General features: G+C 42.5%; 3 protein-coding genes across 5 annotated transcripts in view; 1 reads left to right on the top strand and 2 right to left on the bottom strand.

Annotated features, from left to right (window-relative positions):
- The window catches only part of zzef1 (zinc finger, ZZ-type with EF hand domain 1), a 31,161-nt gene extending 28,257 nt beyond the window's left edge, over positions 1–2,904 (bottom strand). For all 3 annotated transcript variants that reach the window (XM_056396549.1, XM_056396547.1, XM_056396548.1), the window contains exons 1-5: positions 2,379–2,904; positions 1,532–1,676; positions 1,234–1,428; positions 961–1,144; positions 634–833 (exon numbers count right to left, since the gene is read on the bottom strand). In XM_056396549.1, the coding sequence (XP_056252524.1) occupies positions 634–833; positions 961–1,144; positions 1,234–1,428; positions 1,532–1,676; positions 2,379–2,792 (1,138 nt within the window). In that variant the 5' untranslated portion in view covers positions 2,793–2,904. The remainder of the gene's footprint in view (positions 1–633; positions 834–960; positions 1,145–1,233; positions 1,429–1,531; positions 1,677–2,378) is intronic.
- An 83-nt stretch (positions 2,905–2,987) lies between these two features.
- LOC130182025 (neuferricin) lies at positions 2,988–5,237 on the top strand. Its single transcript, XM_056396551.1, has 4 exons — positions 2,988–3,348; positions 3,570–3,710; positions 4,593–4,779; positions 4,936–5,237. Exons 1-4 carry the CDS (start codon positions 3,084–3,086, stop codon positions 5,108–5,110), a joined length of 768 nt encoding a protein of 255 aa, XP_056252526.1. The 5' UTR covers positions 2,988–3,083; the 3' UTR covers positions 5,111–5,237.
- Positions 5,238–5,241: 4 nt separating this feature from the next.
- On the bottom strand, positions 5,242–18,733 carry ankfy1 (ankyrin repeat and FYVE domain containing 1). The gene is made up of 25 exons (XM_056396550.1): positions 18,673–18,733; positions 16,521–16,728; positions 16,095–16,213; positions 15,530–15,665; positions 15,312–15,435; positions 14,547–14,696; positions 14,267–14,432; positions 13,820–14,024; positions 13,647–13,715; positions 12,646–12,848; positions 12,456–12,553; positions 11,685–11,886; positions 11,424–11,522; positions 11,160–11,313; positions 10,493–10,661; positions 10,198–10,316; positions 9,804–9,960; positions 9,497–9,697; positions 9,206–9,382; positions 8,945–9,092; positions 8,210–8,300; positions 7,805–7,929; positions 7,346–7,492; positions 7,105–7,195; positions 5,242–6,980 (listed from the first exon to the last, which is right to left on the bottom strand). The coding sequence occupies exons 1-25, from the start codon at positions 18,680–18,682 to the stop codon at positions 6,848–6,850; spliced, it is 3,501 nt and encodes a 1,166-aa protein (XP_056252525.1). The 5' UTR covers positions 18,683–18,733; the 3' UTR covers positions 5,242–6,847.
- Between the last annotated feature and the right edge of the window lie 421 nt (positions 18,734–19,154).

Genomic DNA, 19,154 nt, shown 5'->3' with positions numbered 1-19,154 from the left:
CTAACAATAACCCACTTCTACTAATAAAAAACTTCGGTTTGCTCCCAGTAATCTAGCAAATCATTTGCAGGACAAAGCATTGCCATGAACAAAACACAAAGCTGCGACTGATTCAGCCTGTAGTTAGAGCTGCAAGCCACAGGCCTGCTTTCAAAATACATTGCTGAATTTGTCACCATCATTGTAACTTCTCTAATATTTGTCTGACTGTTCATGCTCACAGCTGCCTCTGATTCTCACTTGATGTTATCCTCATTCGTTCATTTCTCTTTGAAAAAAACAAGCAAAGCCCGTTTTAGTCTAGCTTCTATGTGGCTAGACAAGTTCTACCAAGGTGGACATGTGGGCTATTGGCTATACAGATGCTCCTTTAAAACCTGAGGCAAAAACCTGAGTTAAAACTGGAGAAAAAAAAAAAAGCCACCAATCCCTGGATTAGATCCCTTCAGTCCCCGGCTCATGGCAGCTTGTATGAGGATTAAAAAGTGAGGCATTTAACCACTCATCTATCTATGAACCCAGCGCTCTGCCTTCACTGGTGGGGAGCTAGTGAACAAGCATCAGTGAAGGGACACAAAAGCCCAAGATTAGTGAACACAACTAGGAGGACATGATTGACAGGTGGTGACTCACAGGGGTGTGTGATGTTGGCATTCTCCAAAAGAGCTACGTATCCTGTGACATTACTGGGGATGCGGATATCTCTGATTTCCTGCAGGGAACGCCGGTTTTTCCCCACAGCAACTGAGACCAGCTGAGGCATGTAGCTGTGGTCATTAGAAGCCACAGCAATGGCCAGCCGTCTCAAAACTACATCTGGTTTCATTTTCAATCTGGGAAACAGAAAAGAGACGGGTTTCCACCTTAAAACTGATGGTACACACATGGGTGAAAAGTTCTATCAATCAAGGATCAAACACACGTGACAATCAGCTGTGAAGTCTTGGAGTCACATATTACCTGATCCAGTGTGAGCGTGCGCTGCCGTCTGACTGCCAGAAAGACGTGGTTTCTCCATTTGTCATCTTGTAAATGTCAGACACATTGGATGAAGCTTCTATTGTGCTGTAGCACTGTGTGACCACCTTGACCTTGTCCACCTCCGGGTCACGGTCCAGCTCTGCTCTGTACTGGATATCTAAATCTGAAAGAAACTAATACAGATTAGGACAACTGTCTCAAAGTTGCGCAGCAAAGGCCAGACAGCTTCTTCCGCACTAGCCACTAGTTCACCTTTCTCCTTCTGCAATAGGAATTCCAAGAAGTCCTGGACCACACTGGACCTCATGGTGCAGATACTATTGTAGCCCTCTAAAATAGGGAAAGGGATGGCACTGCTCGGGATACGATTCCTGTGTAAGAATTTCAGGATCTTGGAGGCATGTGCTCCTAACCGGTCTTTTGTCTTGGAGAATATGTCAACAAAACCTGCAGAGACATTACAAGAGGCGATGTTGGTTTTCAGGGTTAACAATAACTATCCAAATAAGATTGGCCTTGTTCACCCATGTAAACAAATCACATCTCATACCTGGGGTTAGGGAGCACGCCTGTAGCTGTCTTATCACATGACTCAGCTCTCCCTGTAGATTAGCTCCATTGGAGTTCTTCAGAGCAATCAGCATGCTCTCTACGTCCACCACCCCATCCCCCTCTGCATCGAATTGTCCAAAAGCCTGAGACAGCGGACGACAAAGACAGTATACATCGTGACACTTCATATACTGACACGATCACTTACATTGCTGCACATCATCTCTAAAACCTATAAGGATATAACTCTATACAAACGGGGCCAACACTATGCTCTAACCCTATTGCTTATTATTAAGTTGTATATATTTTACGCCTGTTTAAAAAAAAACATCTTTTGACAATACAGGTAGTAGCTCTACAAATCTGAACGCTCACTTTTGAAGGAAGCAGTGTAGTGTGTGGATTTTAAAGCACAGCAGTGGCATTCCATGTCAAGCTACACAAAGCCAAAGGCAGACTAAAGTACACATTCATTATTTAACCCATTCATTTGGTTAGACAACAAATGTCAGCCAACAGGCACACAAAGCGGCGTGTTATGCTCAAAGAGGCCAAAGCTGAAAATGCCCAGGGACAATAAAGCTGGCAAGCAAAGGTGACATGATGACAGTTCATTTCACTGGTTTCATTGCACACCCTTAAGATTACAAAACTGGTTATAGGATAACATGTCTGCCCCCCCCCCCTCATGGCCTCACCAGCCAATCATGTTTACTAATCACTCATCATAAATGGGCATGTCAACAGCTATCAGCAGCTCTACCCTGATACCTGAGACACACATTTCAAATCATGGCATTTCACATGACTTCTGAGAGGCACGCTTTTCTGAGTCTTTATACCTCTTCACATTCATCTCTGGGGGCATCTCTGCTCTCTAACATCTCACAAAATTGTTCCACATTGACAGACTCTTCCCCTCGGTTTAACCGGTCCTCTAGCCACCGCACCAGGACACCCTCATTCCCGGCCAGGACAGACTCCTGAATGGCGACCCCTGAGTCGCTAATCCGGGCCGCCGCTTCTCTCAGTTTCACTTGCTCTAAGAGGACTCCGGGGCTAGGTGGTCCACCCGTGGGCACGGGCAGGTTATTCGATCCCCTTCCGCTTCTTCCAGAACCGGAGCCACCACCGCCTCCGACACCGCCGCCAGTGGCCGCAGAGGCCGGACTGTCTTCCGCGAAGCCGGGGCTCTCCGTTTCTATATCTTCCTCGTCGCCGCTGCCTCCACCGCAGCCGCTCTCCGCGTTCCCCATGTTTGTTTCACCGACCTAGAGCTCCCCCAAAAATCTCTGCGGCCCACTGGGTGTCAGTTTTGAGACGGTTGTGCCGGTCAGACCTCTCCTATGTTCACCTACAGCTAGAAGTCTGCCGTTCACTACTACCGCATTGACGTACTGTACGTCAACTTGCCTAAAACGTCCTGTGCGTTTCTAGTTTGCACATGCGCGGTGGCGTTTCCGTTCACGGAAGCGCTTGCGGTGTAAATATATCTCAGTGACAAGGATGTGAAATGATGTCAATGGACGAAATACCTACAGGCTTGAATGAACAGCATGCTCAGCTATGTTTTGGTGGCGCTTTTATCTGTGTCGTTGGCAGTGTTGTTCATTCCTCGCGACTGGTACGTAAAATTTGGAAATGAATCAACCCAGGGGCCCCCTGTGCGGCTCCTGAGCAGGCATGAATTATCACTGTACGACGGGGAGGAAGGCAGCAAGGGCCTTTACCTGGCCATCATGGGACAGGTTTTTGATGTAAACAAGGGACAGAGGCACTATGGACCAGGTGGTGCCTATCACTTTATGGCAGGTGATTCCCCTTTTCTCCTACAACTGTCAGTAATAAACCAGATATATATTTTAATGCTTAATTGTAGGGCACCTGTTAAACATTGTCTTATATAGAATTCCATCCCAAACCCTCAAACCCTAAATCAGAAACATGATTTCCACTGTAATAAGAGCAACTTTTGTACATTAGTATGCTTCGTGCTGTACTGTACTATATAAAGTGTGTGTCTTTATTTTCAGGCAGAGATGCCTCACTGGCCTTCATCACTGGAGACTTCACAGAAAATGGCCTGACAGATGATGTGTCCAGTCTCTCCCCCCTGCAGGTGGTGGCCCTGTATGACTGGCTGGCCTTCTATCAGAGGGACTATCAGACTGTAGGTATGTGACGTTTGTCCACCAGCTATTTTAAATGCAATTTTTGGTGCACACATTTCTTGCAAAAACAAAGTCAGCAGTTACCTTTTCAAGCATCTTGTAAGATCTGGTTCAGTTCAGCATTATTAAATATTTTTTACACAGTTGGCATATTTTATAAAGTTTTACACAACCACTTCTATATATCTGGACCATTTTACTCAACAGTAGTACGTTATGGGCCCTAACACTAGTGTTCTATTTGGGCCCTGAAGACTCCAGCCCTCTGTAACAGCTTAAAAACATTATTAATATTGTTTTATCACCTTGATACATAACTGCGTTGGTGTTGACAGTAGTTTTAACACATTACTACCCCTCCTTAATCCTAAATAAGCCTATTTAGAGTTGCAACTGTATTTCCTAATACAATTAATTAATTGTATGAAAATATAAAATATTGGAAACAAACTAACATTTAAAGGTATAACTGATGATACTGTTTATGTTGGACATCAAGCTGGGAGATTATTTCCAGCTACGCTACTTTGGCGTGGAAAAAATGAGGCAGTTGTGTAGCAGGCAAAACGTTTTTAATCCCATTTTAGAGGATACTTTCAGAACAACTTTTAGATTTGGTAAAAGACCTTCAAAGTTTTTCAAAGATTGACAGGTATACATACATTTTTGCTCTGCTCTTTTTCTCCATATCTGTTACAAGTTGGGTTTTCAAATGGAAACCTAAACAGCTTAGATCTGTGGAACTGCTGCCTGTACAGTCTTGACTCAGCCCTTGATGGATGTGTAATGTTTTAAAAAAAGAACTGCTGACTTGTTTCACATAAATTCTCATTATCAATGGACATCCATGATCTTCAGTAAAAAAAAAAAAATCTTGAATTTCAGGTTTGGTAATAGGCCGGTTCTATAGCGAGACTGGACAGCCCACAGAGGCCTTGTTGCAGGTGGAAGCATCACTATCAGAGGGCCAGCGAATCAAGGTCCAGTCTGAGGCCGAGATGGTTCGCTTCCCAGCCTGCAACTCAGAGTGGAGCGCTGCCAGGGGAGGAAGAGTCTGGTGCTCCACTAAGAGGTATGGGATAGTTCCGGCCTAATCAAATACGTACAAGCCCACAGGGCATATGATAACAATGTTGTGATGTACTGCATACCTGTAATAGAGCTTGCACCATCAGGCGTTATTGGTATACATCAGGATTTAGAGGACTGACTAATTTTTTCCCTTCAGTGGTGGAGTGGTAAGAGACTGGACAGGCGTCCCGCGGAAGCTCTTCTCTGCAGGAACCAGTGGTGTTCGTTGTGTCTGTGTTGAAGACCCGTCTGCAGCAGAGGAAGACCCCAACCTGCAGAAATATGAAGCCTGCCCTCCACATGCTGATTCATGCTCTGTTGGAGAGTACTAGTCTGGACCAATGGAGCTATTCATGGCCTGCTGTCTACCAGCATAAAACTCAGGAAAACACTATTTCTACCAGTAAATCACAGCAATTAACTTATTCGCAATAAAGAGTTGGAATGAAGAAATCTCAGCACATTCATTTTTGATGACCTTTATGTAAAGTTGTCCTCCCTTTCTCTAAAAGGATACACCAGGAAGAGACAGGCTAGATATCTGAGCATACAGATACAATACAATGTGCATAAAAGATTAAACAATGTGCATAAAAGATTAACAGAGGCAAGATTTAGGTTTGTCACAATGACAAGCACAAACTGCATTAAAGTACAAAACAGTTGTAGTGGTCAAAAATATCACACATTTATCTGTACAATTTAACAATACTTAAAGAGGCCCCACTACCTGGCCACCCAACACATTCTCCCCAATGATCGGAAATGTCATGTGATCTTGATAAAGTGCACCTGTTAGGCTTAGAAATCAAGAAGCGTTAAATGTGATGGGTCAAGACGACGACTTGACACGAGGCAACATCATGGGGACTATGATCACAACTTCATACGCAGACCTCCTGGCAGGTCAAAAATGGAATGTAAAATTTGGTGACTGATTTTCAGATATGATTTTTGATTATGACCATGACAAGTAAAGGCTACAAATTAATTGACATGCATAGGCATAATAGGCATTTCTGTAACTGATGAGGAGGATTGCAGAGAGAATTTTGTTTTGGGTAACACATTTATATTCCTTCCATAATAAAATGGGCTTTCTCAGGTCACATTTTCCCAACTTGTCATGTTAAAAATTTAGCATTTCCATTTTAATTTGGCCGAGGGCTTCATATGACACACTATGTTCCAACTGTGGAGATAAACACAATCTTATTTCATGAATTTCATTTTGTCCATTTGTGCCATCTATCATCTCTAATGGTAAAGTAATACAATGTCAATGTTATAATTCTGAATATAACTAAGTAGATTAGACCTCATTTGGAAATGATGCTCGTTTAAAAAACAAACTTAGTTCCTTTCCCTTTAAATCCTCTTTGCCTGTCCCACTTCATCCAGTCAATACAGAATTGGGGTGACAGAAGAGTGAATAATGCAAGATTACAGAGAACATGCTGATAGTTCAGTCTTTGCAGATCTAGTAATCTGGGGGCATTTTATATTTTTCCTCCTCTTGGTTGAAAGCAGCCTCAGCTCTTGTATGAATGTACATATTCATTTTGTAGTAGTGAATCTTTGTCTTTGGGCAGGTCACGTAGCACGAAGGCTGCTGACAGTGAAATATCCCAACAGAGAAGAGGAGGAGAGTTTTGATCACTTGTATGTTTATCATTGAACTGACATGTCTGGGTTCTGCAGTTACCTGCTTGTGATTATAAGAGTTCATCAGGACAAGCACACATTAATTAACTTGGGAAATTGATTAACAAACTCAGTCCAGCTGTCACCAAGCTGGAGAGATGCTTATATCCACATTAAGATACTTTGATCAAAACAGAAACAAAAAGACAATGTTTCACTTTCTATTTGAAACGTCCCTCTAGAACATTAATAGTTTTTCATAGACTGGAATAGTATAAAGGCGATGGGGTCCATAACTGTCCGGGAAATCTCTTGTTAGTATGTCCTGCTACTGATGTCCCTTCTCCTGGTGTGCCTGAATTACTGTGCCAAATTGGGCCTGGCATGGCCAGTGTCAGAGGATGGAGGATATCCAGGCCAACGCATTACGATACCCCACCCAGAGTTAGTACATCAAAGCAGATGTCACACACCCTCACAGGCTTGTTCAAGTCGAACTTGATGATGGGTATCTCCTTTATAGAGCACTTGTGGCACAACAGGCGCCCACAGTGGCGGCTGGAGTTAGGAGTCAAAGAGGAGACACAGGATTAATCATACAGTGTGACACAAAGTGAAAACATGAGTGAAAATCAGAAAAATATTATGTAATATACACATATAAAAAAGCCTTAGTACTAACCAGTGATGTTTCCTTGTCGTAACACCAAACTTGGCAACACATTCATAGCAGTTGGACCCATCACACCAAGGGGGCTCTTTGGACAGCATATCTAAACAAAAGGAACAAAAATACTAGCTGAGTTATCGCCATGGAGGTCAAATAACCAGTATTAGAGCATATCACTCAATGTGGGGCTGTCAGTTTAACGTACTGGTATAGTGAACCCCTGACACACAGCGAGTGAAGCGTAAAAACTTACCTAGAAGGCGGAAGAGCAACTGTTTGGTTGCGACTTGGTAGTTGAAAATGTTGATGCCCTGATTATTATTGATGCCGAGTCGAGCTCCAGCCCTAACAATGGCACGGCACAGGTTTGCATTTCCTTTCATGTAGGCCAGGAGCAGAACTGCAATAAAATACAGGCATTACAGTCATTTTATCTCAAGGGTGCTACTGGTATTATGCTATACTGTATGTGTATACCGTTAACTACGGTGGCCCCGAGAGCTCAAAGCACTGCAACTTCAGAAAACACATGCAAATAGACAAAATTTCAATTTGACAACATGCGCTGCAAATACTCACAACACAACCAAATACACAAAAGTGGGAATTTGCTTGTGTTTTGCCTATTTGCATGTTTTCTTAAGTTGCAGTGTGTTGAGCTCTCAGCGCCACCGTAGTTAACAACAGAAAATGATTAAGCGAGCTACAGTACCTGTGTTCCCTTCATTATCTGGTTTGTCCAGAGGGTATTCAGGCATACACTCCAGAAACAACTCAAAAATGGCGGCAGCATTCTCTTTCCCATAATGGCCTAGTACGTGCATTGGCGACTGACCCCTAAGCAGACAGATGACAAAAAAGAGACACGCAAGTTGACTCTATAGTCTACAGAAAGTTACGTTCTAACGTTCAGATGTTTCAATCGTTTCAGGCATGCTTAAAAAGCTTCCACTGTCTACATTAATTATGCACCAGTTTTTTTTCTCTCTATCCCATTTTCTGCAGTTCATCTTGTTACAGTGTTGCTGCTTCACTGAGCTAATTTCCCAAATGAATCATTAATGTTTAATTAATGTGATCATAAGGTAATGTCTGACTAGGAAAAAACTGAAAGTACCTGAGATTAAAGGCCTCGGCATCAATGTTGGACTCTGTGAGAAGGGCTCTGACATTGTTAAGGCGGCCTTGCATCACAGCCAGATGCAGAGCTGTGGAGACAGCAGGAGGAATAGAGGAAATAATGAAATGTTATTCACAAGGATGATAGTGGCTACAACTACACAAACACTTACTAGAGTAAGTAGAGTAGCTCGTTTGAACAAAGCGATATCTACAGATAAGTCAAAACCTACACCATCTGACTTAAAAACAAAAAAAAAACTGACTAAAATAGCCCATTATGTTTATCTTTATCACTTTTTAGTGAAATAACATTAATAATGTAGATACCAATATAGTTGAATATATATACATATAGTGTGAACTAAAATATCCACAGAAACGAGTAGTGAATAGTCACTTTAACACAACAGTACTACAGGTCCCGTGACAGTTATCCGTTATCCGAGTCAAAGGTGGTCAAACACTTCAGGTTTCTATTCCTATGGTCACTGACGATGCATTTTCCTCAACATGAAGCTGTGTAGTTCCTCAATATACGAAGTTTGATATGTGGAAGACTGAACTGACTCAACTGTTCTGTTTCTCAGTAACAACACAAGTGAATGTGAGACTGTTCTCTGAGTTGACTGGTAATTATTTACATTGGAAATTTGTCAATTCCAGTGCCCTTTGTTTAATAGCAGCATCCCAGATCACAAATGCATAATAAAGATAAAATGGTATCAGATACCATTGTTGCCATTCTCATCCTCAGCAGCAAAGTCTACTCCATTCTCCAGCAACACAGAACAAATAGTGGCCAGGTCCTGTTGGGCAGCCAAGTGTAGTGCTGTCTGCCTGTGTTTTGTCAGCTCATTTACTTTGGCTCCGGCAAGCAGCTGGTAGCAGAAAAAATAAAAAAAAATGAAATAACAGTATCACCTGCACCACTCTTTCATTAACACTTACATTAGTATGAATAGTAAAAACAAGAGGAACAAGAAAAATGTACCAGGTTGCGGACAATGATCTCAGATCCAGCCTGGACAGCCAGGTGGAGAGGGGTGAGTTTGGCTGCATCTTGAACCCTGGAGTTGACATTAGCTTGGACACTGATGAGGAACAGGACACTTTCAATATCTGAATTTTGCACAGCCACATGGAGAAAATTACGCCCTTTGTTGTCCACCTGGACAGAAACAGAAGTTTGAGGTCAGGAGTGATTAATACTGTGACTGTACACAATTTTTCTTGATGCAAAAGCAGTCCTTAAGATTAACTGGTGCATTTACGCCAGTGCTACCTGTTCAGCAGCGCCTGGCTCCCTCTTGAGGATAGCCTCTGCCGCCTTATTGTTCTTGTGCGTCATGGCACAGGCAAAGGGGGTCATTCCTTGACGGTCGCGGATGTTGAGACGAATGTCTGGATGGGAAATGAGGAGCTGTATGATGACGTTGTGCTGGCTGCTAATCGCAGCATGGATGGGAGCTCTGCCCTCTGCATCCTGATGAATTGACAGACACAGGATTATACAGTGAGAAATAGAACATGTTTACAACTCACTTAGTACTATCGGAGAAAAATGGACCCTCTGATGTGACAGGACTGACCTGTGCATTAACATTAGCTCCAAACTCTAGAAGGCACTGCACCACCTCCTCCAATCCCCAGCTGCTTGCCAAGTGGAGGGGCGTTTGTCCATCTCGGGCTTCTTCGTCTCCTTCCCCATTAGGGCCTGGCTGTCTGGGGCTGTTCACGTCACACCCACTACACACACATAACACAGACAGTAAGTTAAGACACCTAGATACATCGATCTCAGTAAAAGCTTATAAAACAGTCAGGTTGCTCGTTTTAGTCTGATTATATTTTTACTTGCACAATTGCTTTCATTGACATGACTTTTGTAAAAATCTTAGTATATTGATTTGCCCATATCCAAAGATTAAGCAAATATGTGCATCCACATTTCCCAAACCCATATGGTAAGGAGAACTGGCAGACCTGCGGATGAGGAAGCAAGCAGAGACCTCATTATTCTCATCAACAGCTCTGTGCAGGAGGGTCTGCTGGCAGCCAGAGGGCCCTGTGCTCCAACAGGTGGCATCACAGCCATGGCGAACCTAGGTGGGACAAAAAAGGAGACAAAATCAAAATACAAGAAAATATGATCGTTTCCCTGATAGAAATCTATAAAACACATGTTGTATAACAATGACTTCCGTGCATTGCCAATACCAACGAGGAATTAAAAGGGTACTATCATCTCTAAATTGGTTGTGTATAAAATTTGTCTCACCAGTGTGGATGCAATATCCTCCAGGCCATTCTCGAGAGCCAGCCACAGTGGAGGGTCCCCTTTGTCATTCACCACAGACATATCGGCTCCTCTTGTACAAATTGCATCTACCACCAGTGGCAGCTGGTTACTGATGGCCAACTGTAGTGCTGTTTGTCCCTCTTGGGTCCTTATAGTGGAGAGAAAAAGAGATATAGACATAAGATACAGAAGAATCATAGACTCTAGTGAGAACAATTTAAAAACTCCTTAAGCTGAAACCTTTTAACTGGACACTGGCAGGTGGCTTAAAGAATGCCTGGAATTAATTTGTCTCTAATAATGGTTGAATTAAGGGGTCCTTTCATGACACATAAGTTCAAATAAAATATTTCCTCCAAAACTACTGTTTTAGGTCCAATCTTAGGTTGTGATATGTTACTCCTGCACATTACTGATCAAGTGTCACTGAATCTGGTTCAAATAACAGAAGAATACCAGAGGACAGGGGCACCCTGGAGGGGGTAAATGCACTGATCACAAACAACCACGTCAGGCCAGGGACATTTCATTCCCATCTTTCTAACCCCTTATTGTCATCTCTCTACTGTCAGCTGACTAATGAAGGCTAAAAAAAAAAAAAAAAAAACAAACAAACAAAAAAACTGTCCAATAAACCATGCATTACCTAACATTGATGTCTGCCTGATGCTCAAGAAGGAAGAGGGCACTCTTGCTGTCCTGTCTCTGGATGGCCATATGAAGCAGGGTTTGTCCATTGGACATAGTGTCATTGATAGAAGCCCCTGAGCCCAGCAGCTGAGCTGCTATAATGTGCATACCTGACAGGGCCAAATTATACATGTTATACATCACATACACAGATCATCATGCAAAAACATCATTTTCATAATGCATAATCAACTATATTACTAGGTGCAGTGCTGTTTACCTGTCCAGAGTGCCAAGCCCAGCACAGTCTGATCCATGGAGTCTTTGAGACTGAAGTCTGGAATGATCTGGAAGTTGTTGGTGGCATGAAGTGCATTGGCTGCAATAGATCGAGGAAGAATTAAGTAGATGCATTTTGGGACGTCTGAGTACATTACTGATAACGTGTAGTCATGTAAATCAGAAATAGCTTAATATCTGCCAGTTTTACAGTTCAGTTCCAGGCATTCAAATGTATCCGACTCCCAAAACATACACCAACCTTTTTGCTCGAGGATGACAGAGACCACATCTGGGTGGTTGTGAGCAATGGCCATGTGGAGGGGGGTCTGCATAGCTACACCAAGGGTGTCGTCAGGCAGAGCCTTCTGGGTCTGCAGGTTGGGGTTGGCCCCCTGCTGGAGCAGCTCTGCCGTCAGGCTTGCCAGGCCACAGCGACATGCTGTATGAAGTGGGCTCTCACCCTGAAAGAATAAGGTTTTCATTAGTAATACAAAATAGTTTCATCATCATCTTATGATTTTGGTTTTATCTCTTAAGTACATTTAATTTGTGCAGACATAAAAATTCAGATTTGAATTTTCAGATTCATGATCTTTGATTGCAATCCACTGCATGTTACAGATGCACTAGTCCCACACCTGTGAGGCATTATATGAAGAAAGTAAATAAAAAAAACAAACATTTACACTCAATGACATGAGGAGTACAGTTTAAATTTTGAATTTTACTCTTTTTTTACCAGTGAATAAAATGAGGGGAAGAGAATAAAGCTTGTCATTTGTCATTTTCTCCAGCCATCTGTAAAATATATCTGAGTTGATGCCACTGGCCCAAATTTGCTAAAACTCAGAGAGGCTGATGTACTTGACTGAATTTATTTTGACCTTTGAAAAAAATTACACTGACTGGCCTGAGGACACTGTGATAAAGGTCAGAATTTTAAACTGTTAAAAGGAAATAGTACCTACACATTACAGGTCTGAAACTAAGCAGCTGTTTGGCAGTTATGTGACTTAAGGTTCATACGCACCCATTTGTTGACATGGTTGACCTTTGCTCCATGAGTAGCTAGGAAAAGAGCAGCTGCCTCGTTGCCTGCCCGAGCTGCTCTCTGCATGAGGCAGTTTTCTACAAAAGGACAGAATGAAGGGAGATGAAGCGTGTTAAAGTCATTTAGTCATTTAGACAGAAATGACTGTAGTGAGGTTACTGAAAAGCACCTGTGGTAGTGTCAGGAGCATCAGGGTTGCTTCCTCTCTGGATAAGCTGAGCTGCAAAGCTATTCTCGTCAAATGAGGTGCCATTCACTACTGGTGCATCATCCTCAAATGGGTTTACTGAGGGGTCTGAAGACACGGTGATATACTGCAGGGCCAGCCACAGAGGTGTGCTGCCCTCATGGTCCTTGAGTTCCAGGTCAAGCCTAACAAGATGGACAGATTACACCAGGTTACACACAGGATTATCTTTGGAGGCGACATGACCAGGGTGACATGTATGTACTTGAATACTGGTGCCCTTAAACAGGATTGTCTTCCTGAGAAATTCTGAAATTAAAAATGTCTAAATTCACTAGCTGTGATGTATGCTGGTGTTGTTAGAAAATGACTTAGCTCATAAAAGTAGGTTACATTTGTTGTCTAATCTTATCTGTCAGCTTAGAACTACAATCACCACCTCGCAGTTGTTTGCCTCCGCCAACGAGTGAAGTTACAGGAAATATGGTCACAACCTCCCCTTCTGTTCCTGACTTAGTGTTAAATAATTGCCAGAAAAGCTTTTTTGCAGACTAATGTGACGTCACAGTGAAGTTGACCTAATTTTAAAATAAAATTTCACCACTTCATCATTTTATCCTATTACACATTTGTGTTAAATTTTGTCATAATTAGTGTATGAATTTTCGAGTTATGACTTAAAACGTGTTTTATGAGGTCACAGTGACCTTTGACCTTTGACCACCAAATTCTAATCAGTTCGTCCAAGTGAACGTTTATATCAAATTTGAAGAAATTCTTTCAAGGCTTTACTGAGATATTGCCTTCAAAAGAACGGGACAGACGGACGTCCAGACAACCTGAAACATTTTCAAAAGGACCTGTGAAGGAATCGTACATTATCCATTTTAGTCAATTAGAGTTCAATTATTTGAACACCAAGCACAATGTGTGTGATGTTCCACAAACGCTCTAATTCCATAAGAAGGCAGAACGTAACTCACTGTTTGCACTGTAGCAGCTGGCTGAACACGGGCTCATTCCCTGATGCCACAGCTTCATGCAGCGGAGTTCTAAAAACGACAAGACAAAAAGCTGAAGCACCGTCACGCTTAGCAATGGTGCTGGTCACCGTTGCAATACATCACAGTTCATAAACAAGAGGTCTGTGACCCACCTGCCCTTGCTGTTCTGCATGTTGGGGTTGGCTCCGGTCCTGAGCAGAGCCTCTGCTATTCGTGCCATGCCGCTCATCACTTCTACAGAGTGCTTCTTGGGGCTGAAAGAACAAACCAGGTGAAGTGGGGTTTCCACAGCCCCCACTGTGGATGCATTCACCTGAGCTGAGTGGCGAATCAGGAAGATGGAGGCAAATTCATCACCTGGAACGAGGGAAAGAAAGACTAGCAGTCATAAAAAAAGAAATTCTGCTTTCATGTATTAACACTAACACTCACAGAGCAGCAACTCGGACTCGTACAGAAAAATTAAACAGGTAAGAGCAAATTGTTTATTGAATAATTTGTCAAGTAGGTATCTTAACTCTTTGACAGCAGAGCTGAAAGTTTAACTTCCACAAGAAACAAACATTGGTAACAAAGTGTGTTAAAGAGTGGCTCCACACCTCTTTGGATGGCCTTATGCAGGAGGCTCCAGCCACTCTGGTCCACCATATCCACATCTGCTTTGTTGTTAACCAAAGTGGTGGCAATACTTTCCAATTTACGAGAGAGTGCCAGGTCCAGTGCCAGGTCACCGTTGTTGTCCAGCTCATTTAGCTTGCCGGGTAGCTGAAAACAAGAGATAACAAAATCCAAAACATAAAACCAGTTCAGAAACATTTCATCTACCCTGCTGGTGACAATGTAACAAACAGTTAATAAAAGGGTATCTGGTGAACTGACCTGCGAGTCCATCTCGATGAGATAGAGAAAGACCACATCTTCTCGCTCAACTTTGATGGCTTTGTGGAGAGGATACTCCGTTTTAGATTTGATCATCTTGTACAGAAGTTGGGCGCTCATGGTGCTGAAATCTTCTTTCCTCAAATCATCCTAATAAATGACAGTCAATGAAACACAACAAAGCATCAGTGTCAAATATCCGAACTGATGACAGAAAACATCAACAGGTGTCATCAATTGTCTACAGATAGAAGCCTCTAATGTAATGTTAGAAGACTGTTACGACGGAGAATTTCTTGCTTTCAAGAATAAAAATAAAAAAGCCATTAAAAACAGAAAAAAGGAGACTGGATGTGTCAGAAGCTGGTGACAGCTAACAGCCATTTTCTACAATAAAGTCATAAAGATAATTTTGACAACTGTTTATTGTATCGTAAACAGTGATGACACCAGTGTGACAACATATCTCTGATCCAACAAAAAGGAGTAAACGTAAGAGATGAACCTACAGAGAAACACAAGGTCTGGTTAAAAGTGGTTGGTGGATTCAGAAGTTGCATACTTATTTTGATGCCTCAGCACTGATGAAAACTCAAATAATTAATCAAAATAGCAAACTAAAATGGTTTGGTAAGGCATCACTGAAAAAAAAAAAGTAAATAGTTAATTTAGTCTACATGCATAGGTAAACACACACACACACACACACACCTAAAGTTGCCCAGTTAGCCAACACAACACAACACAACACAACAAGGGACTCACCCAGTGACTGGCTATGATCTCCCCACAGTAGTTCATCAGGGTGGTGGCATTTAGTTCCTCAGCTGTCTGATAGAAGCGAATGCAGTTCCTGACATTCACCGAGGACATCACGCCTTTTTCACATCTGTCCCAGAGGAGAAACAGATATACTTCAGGCCATTAAGCCACATATGTCGCTCTATAAAATGCTCTGCAACAGTAATTCTGCTTGTGCTGACCTCTCTCTGAGCAGCTGAAGCTGGAATCGATTAGCCAGCTTCATCAAGTCAATAAGGAAGGCATCATCCTCAGTGAGTTCCAACTCATCGGTGTATGCCCAGCGCAACATCGCCATGGCAACCTCCGGCTTGCAATCTGGGAATGAATTATGTGATAAAAAACAGGGATTCACAGAATGATCAATTACAAACCTTCTATGATTCTGAGTGATAATAAATTATCAGTCTCTGCAAACACTGGACTCAACACAACAATCACTTAAACACATTTATCTTGAAGCACTGGGATGAATCTCCATTCATTCATGTTTCCTACAGTCATTTTCTCATATGCATGTGAATTTAAACCTTACTCATTTGCCTACTGGAAAATTGCCATGAAGGCCAAAATCTACCCAGAGCCAAACTGTGTCAGATACTGGACTTTGACAATCTGCTGAATCCACTCCAAAATAAATATTCAGTCATCATCTATTAACCCAGGCATGTTGACTCAGTGACGGGTGAGTAAATAATGAGTGAATTTTCATTATAATTTAAGCTATGTAACACCAGGGTTGCTCACCAGATAGGTCCAGTTCAGAGGTGGAGGCCAGGTTGGCCAGACTCCAGACATCACTGCGAGCAGCCAACACAAACTTATGGGCACTTAGCTTCTCCCCTGCGACTTTCACTTTCAGATCACTGCAAAACCAGCACATTCATCTATGAGAAACCACATCTTCAGTAATCCTGAGACTAACAAACAAAGTAACAAAGATTGGTCAATATATTCACATATCAATATGTTACAGTTACAGCACTCAAAACATGACCCTCAACACAGGCTTTCATCATGTTATGTGACAAGCCCATCAACTGCAACAATGTAGGAGTATAGGCAGGTTGCATCACACAACACATACCAGAGGAGACACACAACTGTATAACATTGGCAGGAATGCTGTAGAAAGCAAAGCCCATACCCTTCCATACCAACCATGATCCTCACCTGTACTGTTCCTGCTGGTAGAGGTCGGCCACGATGTCCAGCAGACGGCTGATGAAGGTGTCTGCGGCTGCGGGGCTGGAGGAGCCCTGGCCAGAGGCCTGAGCAGCAAGCACAGCACAGCGCCTCTCTGTGTCAGCCAGCTTCTGCTGCATCTTCACATACTCCTGCCTGAGCAGGGCCAGGTGCTTCTGCAGCTTGGCCACCTCCTCTGTCCCACATCAAGGTAAAGAAGACAGACAGAGGACAAAACACAAAAAAAAAAAGTAGGCAACAAAGACCGATTTCTGAACACAGGTTAAAACTGGGCTGAACGTTGCCTTGAACTGAAAGCGGTGGTCCAAAGTACATTCAATTTTCAATTACTTACAAAAACATTACTGCTGCTTGAAGATGACTTTTAGGGCAATGGTCATATGACAGGAAGAAGCATACCATAAAGTTTGTGAGCTTGATTTGCACCTATACTACTAATGGTTTGAGAAAGGAGACTTCAGACAGTGGCTTATTTCTTGTTAATAGCACTTTCTCATGTGACCAAAGTTGCACTGAAGCAGAAGATTTTTAGCATTCTTTGTGCAAAAACCAAATCCCTGAATCTTAAAAAACGGACTATGGTGAATCTAAGGAGAGTCGTTTTGTTTGGAAAAACTTTTTCCTGTTCCTCTGACTGAAATGCGCTTTCTACAGATCTTCGTGTTACAGTTCTGATTCATGTCTCAGCCAAGAGTCCACAGAGTTTAACTGAGGCCCATTTCCTTCCTTTAAACCAGTAAAGTTTTAGTGAAGCAAGAATGCTGAGACGGCACGTTACTTTGTCCTTCCTCGTAAACCGTTACTGGCAAGGCTACTGGTCATGAGGAACAGAAAAGGGGTGTCCCTGAAAACCACCTGATCAGCTCAACACAGGAAGGGTGGTATGCTGGAGCAGCAGCTTAGGACCAACGGATCAGCCAGAGAATTTATTTTAATATATTAAAAATCATCTATCTAACCCTAACCCTAACCCAGGATTAAAAAAGCATCACTAATGCATCTGCAAATTAAATATTTATCTCACGCTTTGGGAAAATCCTCCTATGACAACCATATGTATGGCAAACCCTTGACATTTAAGAACAATACACCCTTAACAAAACTTATATGAAATGTAATCCATTTTGTTAACATTATCTAGTCTCTTCCCGGCTTTGTAAAGCCACACACCAATGCACTCTGTCTGTAAATACAAAACACACAATGGAAATTCTCTCAAACTGTGCCACTGGCAACAGAATACAGGCATTGCAAGAGTAGTTTTAGAGCGAAAAAAAAGGGCCCTCTCTTTTTCATTTAAGTGAAGGCTCAGACAATCATTTAACATGCCCAAACAAATATGCTTTCTGTTCAGTGGAAATGGAGCAGTTACACACACAGTAACGCCATGGGCTTGGAGTGTTCTCTGGATCCAAGTTGGTAAGAAGATTTCCGTTAATGAGGAACACAACAGCAGACGTCCCCTTATGTCTAAGCCAAATATAGGTGGTGCCCTTAGCCATGGCACTTCTGCCAGGTGGTGCAGATGATACCTGACAGGGAGTGACACCTACTCTGTCCTGTGGAGCCTCCTGTCCCATATTAACCCTCCTTTTGACAGCACTGCCTTAAAATTCAGCTGTAAAACAAGTTTATCTTCATGAACAAAACAGCAACAGTTAACGAGGTGTTAACTGTTATGGGATTATATATCTAGATAGTGTAGACAGTTTGATACCATCTATGACGCTGACATTTAGCTAGGCACTAATATCAACATTATCAACGAATTCCGTAAGTTAACATAAGGGTGTTTTTTCTTACGTAGCAAACCAGCAATCTTCCTAAACAAAAACTGTTCCCCGCAGTCCAACCCATCAATATCATCTCTTGCCTGGTTCGGCTAACTCTTAGCTCTAAAATACAGCTAGCAACATCAACGACAGCTAACGGTAGAGCTTGCTCACTGACAAGATGAGTGTGACAAGAGGGGTGTCGCAGTGCTTCGCATTTTCAACCACAGACAATGTACGGTTCATCAAATTGCCAAGACACCCGTTGATTCAGCACGACAGTTCAACAAGCATACGACTATGAAAGGGAGTGCACCAAATAGTCAAAAAAAAAATCAATCTCATACCTTCCGCCATGTTGCTCAGCGTTCGCTCCGTGGCCTGATGGTCTCTATCGCGATATGACGAAGAGGCAGATAGTAGGCAGTGGCGCTGGTGCTGCGTTCAAACACTCGTTCATAGATTGTTTGTCACATGACCGGTCCAGGACTATTACAATGCTTCTTGCATTGAATAACTGTATCATTAGGTCTCGTTTTCTAAATTTATGCACGTGGTTTAATTCACCATAGTAGCACTTAAGTTGATAATTTTCTATACTAAAGGGTAAAAGGTGCTAACTTGAGGGATTTTCTTTGCCACCTGCAAAAAACAGAAATCCTGGGGGTCAACGCATACAGTCTCATATTATTTCATTGTGACTGTGAAAATATGGAGGATTGCCTTCACTGACGACAGTTGAAAGACCCCAGGCCGTAGGTAGGTGTGTACAAACTGGTAAATGGCTTTAAAATTTATGTTGCCTTCAGGGGCTCCTCGTTAAATCCGA

Source organism: Seriola aureovittata, chromosome 15, assembly GCF_021018895.1.
Source record: "Seriola aureovittata isolate HTS-2021-v1 ecotype China chromosome 15, ASM2101889v1, whole genome shotgun sequence".
NCBI classification, from domain to species: domain Eukaryota; kingdom Metazoa; phylum Chordata; class Actinopteri; order Carangiformes; family Carangidae; genus Seriola; species Seriola aureovittata.
The sequence above is the reverse complement of the archived record's forward strand: the minus strand, read 5'-3'. Positions and strand labels throughout refer to the sequence as shown.